Source organism: Aotus nancymaae, unplaced genomic scaffold (genome assembly GCF_030222135.1).
Source record: "Aotus nancymaae isolate 86718 unplaced genomic scaffold, 86718_ANA_hifiasm-v0.15.2.pri h1tg000006l, whole genome shotgun sequence".
Taxonomy (NCBI): Eukaryota; Metazoa; Chordata; class Mammalia; order Primates; family Aotidae; genus Aotus; species Aotus nancymaae.
The window spans coordinates 12,749,961-12,764,066 of record NW_026988417.1 but is presented as its reverse complement, the minus strand read 5'-3'; the positions used below and the strand labels follow the sequence as shown (position 1 = coordinate 12,764,066).

Here is a 14,106-nt window from a genome sequence, read left to right as displayed (position 1 = left end):
TAAAATATGATCACTAAAATAATGCAACTGACTTTTTGTTTTATATACCACCACCATCATATTGATATACCCATATCCAAATGAATGTTGTCATCTCTCAATCAAAGCAGTCATCTCAGAAATTGATGAGTGGAAAATGAGAAGTTTTCTTCTAGATTTCCCTCCCTATTAAACCACACGTGAAAATCAGGCCTATAAGTTCAGCTACACGTAGTTTTTGGCCAAAGTAGTTATGTCAGTTGGAATTTCTTTGTTTGTAAGTAACAGAATATATCACCAAAGTACCTTATTATTTCCCATATCAAGAAACCTAGAAGATAGGCTGGAGAAAGTGTAGTAGTTCTGAAAATCCTGTTCTTACCCAATAATGACAGCAAAGGAAGGGAGGAGGAGGGCTCTCCTGTGTCTCTCCTTTTTTCTTTTCCTTTTTTTTCTTTCAACGATAGGGGTAGGGTTCTTCTACAAATGTCTTCCAAAGGATACTGTATTCTGTCTCATTTTTTGGGTGGATCACATAGCCACGTAAGGAAGAGTGGAAAAGCAATTTTCTTGCATTTTAACTGCCCTCATGGACAAGAAGGGGTTAAGTCTGTCCTCACTGGTAGAAGATTCTTCACACTAACAAGTACATATCCTCTTTCTTCTATTTCTCATGAACAAATCTGGTGAATAGAAAATTGGTGGTGGCAGTGGTGGTGGGGGACTGGGGAAAGAATTGGGTACTAATACTTAACTGGTTATCTATAATTGTGGACCAGCCCTATCTGCAGATGAAGAGACTGAGACTCTACATAAGACACTTGCGTAAGGTAAATTAGCTAGAAAGTAGTAATGCTTCCAACATGAACCATCATCTAATGATGATGACGATGAGGCGATAATTACACTGGTAAATACTGAGTGCTTACTACACACCAGGCATTGTGCTCTCTATGCTGCTTTATACCGATCATTTAATTTTCAACCCTACAAAGGCAGTAGTCCGTTTTACAGATGAACAAACTGAGGCTCAAGGACACATATCTAGTAAACCTGTGATTAAATTCCAGTGCTGCCTCCAGGTCTGGGCATTTCTTTACACTGCTCTGCTTTCCTGTTCTAATGTTCATATGCTCTCCAAGACTACTGCCTCTGGGCTCAGCATTTTGTAACTTAAGATTTTTCATCTGCAAAATGGGGATAATTACACTTTGTAATTCCTATAAGGAGTAAAAGTATTAATAAATTTAAAGTGATTAACAATAAAACAAACATAGCAGGACAGATGATTTTTGAATTTCTTTCACTATATTGTAATTTTCATTTACGCCATTTACCTGCATTCCCAGACTGAGATCATTCAGGGTAGCAGGTCTTAAATTATCCGGACTCAGGACCTCTCTATACTGTTAAAGAATGACTGTGACCTTCAAAGAGTTTATGTTTATTAGGTTACACCTATCATTACTGCATTGAAATTAAAACTGAGAAATGTTTAAAAACAACAAACATAAGCTCCCTTAGCTGCCAGTGACGACGTCGTACACAAAGCGTATCCTCCAGAAACGGCAGACTAGTGAGAGAAGGAACCTGAGAAAGGCAGACGAGGTGTATTATTATGAAAATTGTTCTGAGGTCATCGAGACTCCCAGCGGTCCCTAGACCACACTTTATGAGAACTGCTGCCCTAGGGCAAAGATGGGGTGCCAGGAGGTTGGTGCTCAGTAGCTTTTGAGGAACGAACCATGGGAGCCTGGGGTTCAGATGAGGAAACGAGAATTAGGCCGAAATAAGCAGCGCGAGAGCTCCACTGTACCCACGGACGCTACTGTGGCTTCCCCGCAGCTTCGGCCCTTGGCAGTTGTCCCCTTCTCCGACCCTCTTCTCTGCTCCGCTTTTTCAGAGGTCCTCCCTGGAGCCCTCCGCCCGCCTACTGGCGTCCCGGGTGCCCGGAGACAGGCCCCGCCCCGCCGCCGGTCCGCGAACTCCCGGCTGCCAGGCAACCCTGGCGCGCTGCCCAGGCGTCACTGCCCCACCCCCGTCAGGCTGAACCATTCCCTTCAGGGACTATCTCAAGAGGGAGGAGAAAAGGGAATGTGATGGAACGCCTGAAAGTTTCTCTGCTTCCGTTTTCTCTCCTTAATTTGAAAGAACATTTCTCTTCTTCTTCTAACCAACTACCACCTCAAGGGCAGCGCAGTGATTCGCCTCTCCTGCCGGAATATCCCCCCCAAGTCCAGGCCCGCAAGTGGTTCGGCTCGGCAGGGAGGCCGCTGGTCGGCGCGGGTTGGCGCTGAGGCGGGGCGCGCTCCCGACAGGCGCGCGCGGGGGGGCGGGGGCGAGCGCAGCGGGAGGGGAGGCGGGCAAGATGGCGTCTGGCGAGTGATTCTCCTCGGATCCCTCCTGCGGGCTCGGAGACACCGGGGCGGGGGTCCTGTCGCCACTACCTCCCTTCTTCCTCTCCCCCGCCCCCGGAGCCTTCCTCCTTCCCTTACCCCCCTCCACCTCGAGGGGCGGGCCTGGTTCCTGGAACACCATGTCGGACTCTGAGGAGGAGAGCCAGGACCGGCAACTGAAAATCGTCTTGCTGGGGGACGGCGCCTCCGGGAAGGTCAGTCCTCGAGCGGGCCCGCCGTCTCAGGCCTGCAGGAACCCCGGCGCCCCCCGGCCTCCTCCCCGCCGCCCGGCGTCGCCTCATTACCCCGAGTCCCCGGGCTTCTAGGCCCGGGCCCGTCTGGTCGTGGCCTGTGGCTGGACACGAAGTGGGCGGTTGGTGAAGGCCGACGAGAGCTGTCCAGCTCCCCCTTAAAAAAAAGTCACTTCCTAACTCCCCGCCTGGATTGCGAACTCCTGCAAGACTCGGGCCAGCCTTTCACCTTCCCGCCTCTCCGGACTGGCAGGGATCTGCCAAGGCATCTTAGCTCCTCTGACTTGTAGCCCGGGTCACACTTGCTCCTCCCCTCCCACTCCCTTTACTGTTTCTGATGCTTCCACTGCACCGTGAGCTCCCAGGAGGGTGGCTCTGGAATCAGCATTCCCCGGGTGAGAATTGGGGCTCCGCCACTTAGTCGTCGGGTCATTGGAGGGTAAATGGCTAATCACTTTGCGCTTCATCTGTAAGATGGGTATTGAAAGGGGCCGCCGCAAAGGGAGACGTGAAAATACGTATTAAATGTGAAAATGCACATAAAACCTTTTAGAGCACAGTGTCCACTGAATCCACGTTAGTTGCTATTTCAGTATCATACCTGTTCATCACTTCTGTTTCCAGCTCAGCACTCGGTACAAGCAGTCAGTCAACAAGTGTTTATGGAGCTCCTGTTATGGGCATGATGCTGAGGGTAGAGGTGCCCGCGTGACAAAAGGGGTCCCTGGTCAAATGAATGAGTGCGAGCGTGAGAATATCAGGCAGCGTCAGTCTTATCTCCTAGGCAGCGGTTCTTACCCCAAGGTTGTGGAACTCCTGAAATGGAGTAAACACTGCCCGGTGCTTGCTCTAGGGAGAGGGTCCATAAGATCTCAGAGGGGTCTGTGATCCCTCCTCCAACAAATAAAGTGAAGAGCCTCTACCCTGATGCCTTCTTACCCATGCTTTTGTCAAAGGCGCCAACACTTTCTGGGAATATTGCTAAAGTTTATTTCCCCTCTACTCCCCTCCGTTATCCCAATCATAGTCTATAAAGAAACCCAGGTTCTTATTTCCTGTTAAAGGCTTCACATTTCTCTGCTGCTGGTCGCAGTTTAGACCCTAGTTTCTCTGGTGACGACTTCTCTTTGCATCCTCCCTGGCAGTTGGCACTGCACTACTAGCCTATTTCAGCCTTTGGTTCTGATATTTCAGTCTCGAGGTCCCCTGGGAAAGATGTAAAGTTTCATACAAAACTTGGGAGTATTCTGTTATTTCTTTCTTGTCGTCTTGGATCCTTTGTTATAGATTTTTAAAGCTGAGGAAAACAATATGCTATGATTGCCTTTAAACGTTGAGGGAAGAAAGAAAGGGGGTAACTTTTCTTTATGAAGTATATGAATTTTTGTATACTTAGTAAACTTTTTGAATGAAAATGAATTTTTATAAATCAGCATTGTTTCTGACACCTTTATTCAATAAAAAGTTGGTTAGATGTTTATAGTTTTCTCATTTAGATTTTCTTTTGAAGACTGTCTGTTTTGCCTCTTAAATTTTACTGCATTCAATTCATAACTGATCTTATTTCCCACTTAAAATGATAATGACAACCCCTAACATAATACATGTGTAAAAAGACAAAAAAAAATTACTAGTTATCCTATATGCTATCATAATGCTTTAAACTTTTGTTCATTTTTCTAGCAGTATTGTACATATATTACTCAGTTAAAATTTGTTCATAATTTTGTGTCTAAGGTTTTTATTTAGCCTACTATACATGTTTTTCCTTTGTTGCTTACTTAGTATGAATAATTATGGTTTTTCATCTCTGTTTAAAATTTTTTCTAGTATAGGACAGCATAATTTTTTCACTTCCATGTGTTTCAATTAGTATTATCATTCTGCTTCAAAAGTTAACAGTAATATTTTTTATGATACTCTGACTTAATCTTCATCACCTTGACTAAATAACTTATTTTAAAACAGTAACAGCTTTTTCTGCCAGGAATTTCCTGACACAGATGTCTGACACCTAACCTCCTTTCATTATTCTTAAATCAAGAATTTTTTTCTCCATACCCTATTCAGTTCTCAAATAATTGGCAGCCACCAACATTCCCATTCTTTTTCCTTTATTGTCCTTTTCTTTTGTGAACTCAGCCTCTCTTTCATTCTTATTTGTATACTGATTTAACTCTTGGATATTTTTTCTGACATTTGTTTTTCCTGCTCATTCTAACTCTGAGCATTTTTTTTTAACACACTGACAGATGCAGTAGAGTATTGAGATGACGACTTACCAGTTTCTCCAAGAGAAATTTAGCTCCTCCCTCCAATTCACGTGTTTCTATTTCTTTCTTTTTCTGATTCATATTTTTTTCTTTATTACATAATCTCTTAAGAGCTTTTTGAGGCAAAATATTCCTTTTTCTGTCTTTTCAGTGTTAGTAAATGTGGCATGGTTAAAAAATTGTTAGTATAAATTTTCCAAATAAAAAAATGTAAAGATTCAGATAAAAATATTTCTTATATGGGAGGTAGTTGTTCACTTCATACCTGTAATTAAAAAGGGTATTTATACAGTGACTTGCGAAATTATTGAATATGAAAGAAGGCATGAAGTCTAGATAATTGAAGAGAAAGTGTCCCCCACTGATTCAGTTGATTCTCTGTTCAATTTTTATAGCAAGATATCAGGAGATGATATAGTTAGAACTTATTTTAATATTCTGTACGTTCCCAATAACCCGTATTTTTGAGAGATTATACTTGATTCCAATTGAAAATCTTAGCTTTATGTTTGCCTCAAAAGTATGAAAGAAAGGGCTTTCAAAATCTGGAAGTCACTTTTTCAGGAAAAGAAACTTAGAATTTTTCTGAATATTCCTTAATATGAAAATATTTAACTTGGACATTCTTTAATTAAAGTGAAAAATTATCTCAGCATTACGTGGATGTTACACATGCCTTCAATTTCTGTTTGACCTTTGAGTACTTCAACCATCAGTATATTAAATATTCGAAAATACCTGTAATAGTATAAGTAGTGATAGTTATTTTTTTCTAGAATTCTGAACCTCTTCAAAGATGGTTTGTGGTCTAAGTTAGGTAAGCTCAGTAGAATAATATAGTGTAAATGAGAAACAAAAATCTGTAAAAGGAAATACCTCTCTTTTCAATTCTGATCTTTCAATTTTGATATTGTTACATGTGTCAAAAATATAACAACTGTGTTTATTTCTAGATGTCTAGCAGAATTCCCTTCATATGGCAGTGCTCAGTAAATACTTGGCCAATTATCTTAGAAATCTATTACAAATGCTGGGTATTTAAACACAAAAATATTTGGAGTTACAGTGTCCAAATTGCCATTTGTGTGAAAAATATGGTTCTGTGTAAAAGGAATTTTAGATTATCTTGCTAAAAGGAATTGAAGTTTGGCCAAATTTTCTTTTGCGCTGTTATACTACCTATGCCATAACAAACTGTAATGAACTATCTTGGAAATTTTATCTTAATTTTCATTATTGGAGTTGACATGTAATTTTAACTTTTAAAATTAAAAAAGCTATTTTTTCTTAATGTAGGGAGTCTGTCTTGAAGAGCATAAAGCTTAGTGAAGTTACCTTTCTCTTTGTTTTGGAGGAAGTTTATAAATAAAAGTAGTGCATTTAAAACGTTTAAGAACTTGTTGAGTTATTGTTATTCAGTTGTTACTAGAATAATTATTCTTTTGCTTTGATAAGAAATGCTACTCTAAAAAGAAAAACTACAGCGTTTTTAAATAAAACTTTGAGTTTTTATTAAAAAAATAAGAGTATATCTGTTCTGGTTATAATAGCTCGTGACTTCTTGGCATTATGGTTCTTGGATGGAAAATACTCTTTTTGCCTCCTTTATATTAATCTTAAAAATACCAGCTTCTTTATTTAAAATATACATATTGTCACAGTCATTCTTTAGGGTCATTTTCACTTAACATCTTTAAAAATAGAGAAAAATTAGACACTATGCTTTTCTTGTGGAAAAAGAAAAATTCTATAAGCAGATTTCTTCCTCATTAATTAATGCTTCTTTTTATTAGCTGAATATTTAACCTCAGAAACTGATCTAAGTTAGATAAGATCTTTAATTATGTTTTAAAATAATTCAAATATTTAATTACTATTATTATTTTTTAAGTTTTTTCTGTTGATAATTCTCAAATTCTGATTTTCAGTAAGGAAAAGGATCTTGACAAGCAGGGGATTTAAAGGGATCTAACTCATTAGTTTGTTGTCCCTACTGATAGCTCCTGGCAAGTGAAATTTACCTGGTGATACTAAGTCGCTCCTCCTCTTGTAACTGATTAGAAGTGCTTAAAGTTGCTTGTTGAATTAATTGGAGTATACATGTTAAGACTGCTCAATGAGATTTAAAGTGGTCTTATGTTTATATTTCTTTAATGAATTAATTTGGATATTCTGTGCATCCATTTTTTAGACCTCCTTAGCTACGTGTTTTGCTCAAGAAACTTTTGGGAAACGGTACAAACAAACTATAGGACTGGACTTCTTTTTGAGAAGGATAACATTGCCAGGTAAGAGACTAAAAAGTCTTAATGTAGAAGATTATAAAAAATCTTACAATAAGTGGCATAAGGCAGAAATGTGTAAGATGTTGGAACTGCTTCTACATGAAAATATATGTAATCAGTAAATTTATCTTAGGGAGGTTAACTTTCATCACAATCTATCATATAGGCATACTGTCCATGGGTGTGAAAAAAAGTTTATATACTCTCCCACTCCTTCCCTGTTTTTGGCTACTGTATACTTTTTGAGGATAAACAATCGTTGCTTATAAAATTCTGAAAAGCTTTTAAAAAATTAAGTGCTATACATTTGTCAACAGATATTGTATTAACAAAATATGAAAAGATTGGGAAGGATTATTTTTTAAAATATTATTTTGATTTGCCTCTGCTTTAGTTTTTTGTTTGAAAGTTGGAACAGAAGTATAATGTAGCTATGGAACTTCTGTGCTCTAATATGTGAATGCTGTTTTATGCAAGGCAGCATGAAATTGCTGGCATTTAATAGACCACTAAAATTTAGGGTCCCTAGGCACTCATAAAAATACAGTTTGAGCATTCAAGATGTTTCACTTCGCCATGCAAAGAAACTATTTAGATGCCAGTTACAGCACATTTTGTGGGAAATACGGTGAAATAATACAAAGAAAGAGTGGTTTATGTTTTAAGTTAGCTTCTGAACAATTGGGGCTTTAAAATGCTGTCCTTTCAATTTCAGTGGTTAAATTATATGTTTAAAGTGTTTTATTAAAAGCAGTTTATCTTGATTGACTTTATAAACCATCCATCCCTCTCTTCTGTAAGGAAGCACATTTGGAGAAAATGGTTGCACATGTAATGTCCGATTAATGTACTGAAATGTGAGTGATATAGTGGGAAGGGGTTTAGTAAATTCCAATTATTATTGAAATATGTTAACCTCTCAAACACTCCATCTATCAGACAACTCCCCATGAAAGTTTTAGAGTAGCTAATGAAAACTCTTGGTAATGGAGGTATTCTTATCTTCTTAGTAATATCCTCAGTTATACTTTGTGATGGTTTGTATTTGGCTACCAATGACAAATAGATTGGGAGATATCCCATGAGGAAAAAAAAGAATTCCAATTTTTCCATTACTGAGTTATTGTTCAGCAAGAGGTTTAAGGAGAAACTTATGTGTACTTTGTTTCATTTGTATTTTCTTTAAATGTCTCCAAAATGGAAAATGTCATTTTAATTTTATTATTCTCGCTCTTACGGATAATCTATGCTGCATTCAGAATACTTAACAGCAGTCACTAGCCAAATACATACACAAATCACATAATATAGATACTGGAAGCTTATTTTTTGCAGCAGTTTTTTTTCACAAATGCCAGTTGTACACAGAGAACCTCAATACAGTATTTTGTTAATAGCTATTTTGTTTTGATGCCTAATTTGAAAAACCACCAACTTTTTGTCTCATACTTCTAATATTTCTCATTTTTTAGTTGAAAAGCTTAAATAAACAAATACCTACTCAAATATTAAAAACAAAGCCTGGTTTTAGACATTTTATATAGGCGATATATGTGATGATTTCTGACCTGTGGCACAGAACTACCAATTTACAAATTTTGAATACTTTGTAAAAAATATTTGATATTCTTGAAATCCAGATTTATAGTATAATATTTTGGACTTAGACAGTACTTAGGTTAAAAAATGACATTAAGGCATGTATACTTTTAATGAATGTATAATTTTCCTAATTAAGTTTTATTTTGATGGCAAAGTTCCAGAAAAAAAGTTCTATATGTTTTTAAAGCAGTTGGTTTTATGCTACTTAATAAACCAAAACTTACAGTAGAAATTTCAGTAGGAAAAATTTTTTTAATATATTTTGTTTTCATATAATTAATAGGTTTATTAAGAAATAAAGTGAATAAATTATGAGGTTTGTAATTATCCTTTATATACTTTAATTTAAATTCATTTTAGTGTCAAATGTAGGAAGATTAATATGTCATTTTCTGAATAAAACATTACAGGTAGCTTTATTGAATTTATAGCATAGTAGGTGAATCTAATATTTGTTAGTAGTCTGCTAAGTCCTTTGACCAGTTAGATTGTTAGGGGCGTAAACCTCCTGTCCATCTATTTACATTCTCTTCATGCAAGTTTTCAAGATCATTACTTTGCAAATACTCATCCATTTTAGTATATTTCATGATCCGGTATGCTGTATAGTCTGGATGCAACCACTGTGCAGATTTTACTGCTTAAAATAGTGTATCTGTTCGTCAGAGATTCTGCTGATAGAGCTTCTTAAGAGCCTTAGTCAAAATACTTTCAGGAAGCTTGTGGGTACAGTCCAGTAAACAGCGTTCTACTGTGAAAAATATTTCTAAGTCTTTAGTACAAGAAGTGGGCAGACTTGTGTTTTTAGTTCCATCTTGACTATGCAGCACTTTAAGTAAGGTTAACCAAGGCACCAAGTGTACTTTTACAAGGTCACTCTTGAATCCTCTTGGTGGCTTTAATTCATACCAAAAGCAACTTACCTGTGTTTTGTCACCTCATTTATTTTATTTTTCTCCTAGTTACATGTTATTTCTTACAGAGGAACAGGAATTTTGTAGCATTTTGTGTGTGGGATTAAATTTCTGACAATTTCCTTAATGTTCTTTACTAGTTAGAAATTTGTATTAGATTCTTGATTTAAACAAAATTATATTATTTGAATATTCTTATATAGCTTTTTAGGTATGTCATCTTGAAAATATACTAGGAGAATTCATATGTTTATGCCTGCAAAGACAAAAATGAGTATTTATTTGAATCATACCCTCATGTGATTTTGCTCCTCAAATGCAGACTCCACATTTTATTTTTAGTTTTATGTGTTAATAATCCTAAAATTCAAATGTGGAGTTAAAAATATATTTCTAGATATATATGAAGTAATATCATTTGTTGAAGCTGTAAATATAGTAATTTTTTGTTAGCATTCTATATTAGTGGACTATCAGTAATTCACAGCTATTTCTATTTCCGAGTCATTAGAATTTATATTTTAAAAAGCCAGACAAACACAACAACAGTGTTTATTTGGAAAGACATGCCTTTAAAAAGTATTCTCAACACATGAATATCAACCTCTTAGTTGAGAGACAGGTGGGTGGATAGATGACTTAGGGTCTTGATATGATTGTAGTCAGAATTTGAAAACATGTAATGAAGATCACGTTCCTAATATTATAGTCAGAGTGTTCACAACACCCAATTCAGATAGGATCTGAATACCAGAACTTAAAGGAAAGAAAAAAGCTTTATATTTCTTGATGTGAAGTTAAGCAATAGGGATTATTGGCTTTGAAAAAATAGGATTGAATACCTTTTAGTACTTACTAAGTATTGCCTAAAATCTTACTCTGCAAAAGTTAGTATTGTTAAGCACTGTCTTTTGAAGTAAATAAATAACTCTAAAGAGTTGTGCAAGTAAAATGAATAGACTACTGCCTGTTTATCTAGGGGTTTCTGAAACTATTTTACATACTTCTTAGTGATGTGTACTTCTTACTTCTTTCTCATATGCTCAATTTGAGACAACATTATAGAAGAATTATTGCAGCCTTGAATCTAAAAAAATAGATTTTTAAGAAATCGATTTGCACAAATTTTTGGACAAATCTTAGTCTGATATTTTGGTTTTTGATTTCATAGGGCTTTAAGAACATTTTGGTCATTACTCTGTGTTGAAAGTGTGAGTCTGTGGGAATGATGATGGTGATAAAACAGTAGCTCTCATTAATGCTAATGGAAGTTCCTCATGGAAATCTTCTGCACAATGGCAGATAGAACAACCTAAGTTTAAATAATAGAAAGATTTATACAAACCCACCAAAATTTAAAAAACTGTGCTGGTTAATCCAATGTATTTTTCTTTTCAGTTGCACATTTAAGTGGTATGACTAACATTCTCTGATTTTAGTGTTTTATGTTGGCATATACATTTATATCTTTATAATCTTTTTTTTTGAAGTGAGATCATTTTCTAGTTTCTAAGCTTTTATTTTATTTTCTTTTGATTTGCAAATCATTCAGAAAGTGCTAATTGATACTCTGGAGAAAACTGCATTAATTTTATGAGGTGAATAGTTTACAACGTTAAACTAAAAAACATAGTTTGGCTTTTGTAGCATACTCATCAGTTGCATTGAGAAGAGAGAATAGCTTATCTCATAAATTTTTGTATCAACCAAATATTTTACAAAGTGCATAAAGGATTTTAAAAATTGCCTTTTAGAATGCTTTAATAATGCTTGTATGGGAAAGATGATTAGTTACACTATTTTATGAAGGCTTGGAAGTATGCATCGTTTGTTTAAATGGAATTGCTTTGAACAGGTTTAAATGCATTGTAATATTTATATACATGGTATGTAGCCTACATTTGTTCTGAATAGGGCTATCAAATGTGTTTATTTTGTAGGTTAAATATGGAAATGTAATTTTTGGACTATGTTTGCCATATCGTATAGTAGCTGTCAATCACATTATAAAAAGATTCATTCATTTGAGCTGAAATAATGTGTTCATTTTTGTAGTTCGCTATTAGTCTATGAGCTTTAGAACCCATAGAGTTTAGAACCTACAGCAAAATTCATATTTGTGATTGGATGGTTGAGAATATAAGCTTCAGTTTTTATTTTCAAAGTACATTTCTTGATTCATGACATGTGCTTTATTCTATTCTCTAAGAAAAACATTCTTCTAAGGCTTAAATTTATAAATTAAAGCTTACTTTATTTTCTTTTGTTTTGAAGGTGATTGTAAATGTGGTTCCATGGAAATCGTGTAAAAGGATAAAACTGGATTCTCCACTATGATTTTTTTTACATTATTTTCACAATTCCAAATATCATTTGAGGCCTGCATATAAAGACAAATTGGGCTCAGAGTTTCTTATTGTGACTTAGTGTTCTGTGATACTGTGTTAGTTGTTGTATTGTTACTTAATTTTTTTGGTGTTCTTATTTTTATATTCATTTTTTATATTTTAGGAAACTTGAATGTTACCCTTCAAATTTGGGATATAGGAGGGCAGACAATAGGAGGCAAAATGTTGGATAAATATATCTATGGAGCACAGGTATGATATAAATTCTGATTATTCCATTATTGGAAGTATACCCCTTACAAGCACACATGCAGATCTACACCCAAATGCACGCACACACATACATTCTTTCTAATCTTTTACCTGATATGTAGAGAGACTGAGTTTATATTTGTGTAGTCCTTTGGTTGCATTCTCTTGAAATTATGTTTGGAATGATTTGGGTGAGGGAAGAGGAGAACTCTTAACAGCTTTCGTATGTTATTTATATTACTAGATGTTATTGTTAGCAGTTCAGTAAATGCAATGATAAATGATATTTTGATATTTATTAACTGTTTTGTTTATAGTGACTACTTTCAAATAAACTGAAAAATACAGGGGTGAAAATTTAACTTCATTTAAGTTGCAAGGACTAAAAGGCAAATCTGTGTCTGTATTTTTGTGCAATGAATTGGTCTAAATACTGATAATTTTTCAGATTTAATAGACATGTCGATATTTTCTATCAGATAACTAAATATGACAGTGTATATGTGGTGCATGTACAATAATTTACTATGATAGTGCTTTATTTTCAGAAGAAAATCCATGTAGAGCAAGAAAAATGACCTAATAATTACATAAAAATTCTTTGGCAACATGAGCTTATATTCACCATGAGCTTATATTAATATAATTTATAAGATTTTAAATAAAGTTGTTATACAAATAGAAAATATGCAGGGTAGTTATATACTTTAAAAAGTTAATCATTTCTCTCTGAGCATGTTCAGTGAAGAATTCTTTTTAATATTTGGCAGATTGCTTTTGATTAAGTGACAGACTTTAGAAATGCAGTAATGCCATTGAAAGTAATCATCTGATGAAGTGGAGAATATGCTATATAGCTGAATATTAAGTACATGGTGCTTACTGAGCTCTGTATGTAACATTTGATATGCTATTATTTTTGTTTTTTTCCTCTACTTTTAATTAGTGTGTATCTTCTACATCATCTGGAGACATAGAGATAATACTCAAATTTTTAGTTAGTTCTTTATTGCAGTTTGGTATTTTAAGTGGAACAAATATAACTTGGTTATGTGGAACCATGTTGCTCATAATAAATGACTATATATAGGATGGAGATATAGTATGTTAAGCACTCTGCTGTACAAAGTTTGGTTCTTGTCAAATACCATTGCCTTACTTTTGGATGAAAAATAGATTCTGATTTATTTTGTAAAATACTCAGAGAAGGAGAATATGGCTATAGAGGCCAATATGGTTCTGAATTACATATAAAGGCCCTAGAGTTTTGATTTTTGCATTGCTGATAGAGAGATTTGGCTCTTAATACTTAATTTCTTATCTTTTATACATTGTTCTTTGTTGCCTGCAAACTTTTTCTGTCCGTATTTATAACATTTTCTTCTGTGGTCAAATGACTTGATATTTTATGCATGTTCATTTTTCTCTTAAAAAGTACATCTCAGAATTTTGTGTCTGGCTTTTTTGTTGTTTAATTTTTTTTTCTGTTTTAAACTGATTAAAGTGGATACTAAGATAGAGAAAACTTGCTGGACAAAGATTTGTGGGAAGCCACAGTTCTTGTTTCATTCATGTAGTTGATAAAATGGGAAAATAACACTCTTTTATCTTTGTTCTATAAAATCTACCTTCAAGGCCACATATAGGATTTTTTAAAAAAATGAAGATTAGGTCTTAACTTCTAATGATATTTGACTCTTGGTGTCAAATAGAATAGACTTTTATGATTTATAGGTATAACTAGAGTTAGCGGAGAACAGGAGGACTTTATGCATTTCAGGATAAATAATATAATATAATTCAATT

The 14,106-nt window shown here is 35.2% G+C and overlaps 1 protein-coding gene across 2 annotated transcripts in view; it reads left to right on the top strand.

Moving 5' to 3' along the window:
• Positions 1 to 2,323: 2,323 nt before the first annotated feature.
• Positions 2,324 to 14,106, top strand: part of RAB28 (RAB28, member RAS oncogene family) — a 107,812-nt gene continuing 96,029 nt past the window's right edge. For both annotated transcript variants that reach the window (XM_012464844.2, XM_012464845.2), the window contains exons 1-3: positions 2,324 to 2,590; positions 7,091 to 7,187; positions 12,212 to 12,300. In XM_012464844.2, coding sequence (XP_012320267.1) covers positions 2,516 to 2,590; positions 7,091 to 7,187; positions 12,212 to 12,300 — 261 coding nt within the window. In that variant the 5' untranslated portion in view covers positions 2,324 to 2,515. The remainder of the gene's footprint in view (positions 2,591 to 7,090; positions 7,188 to 12,211; positions 12,301 to 14,106) is intronic.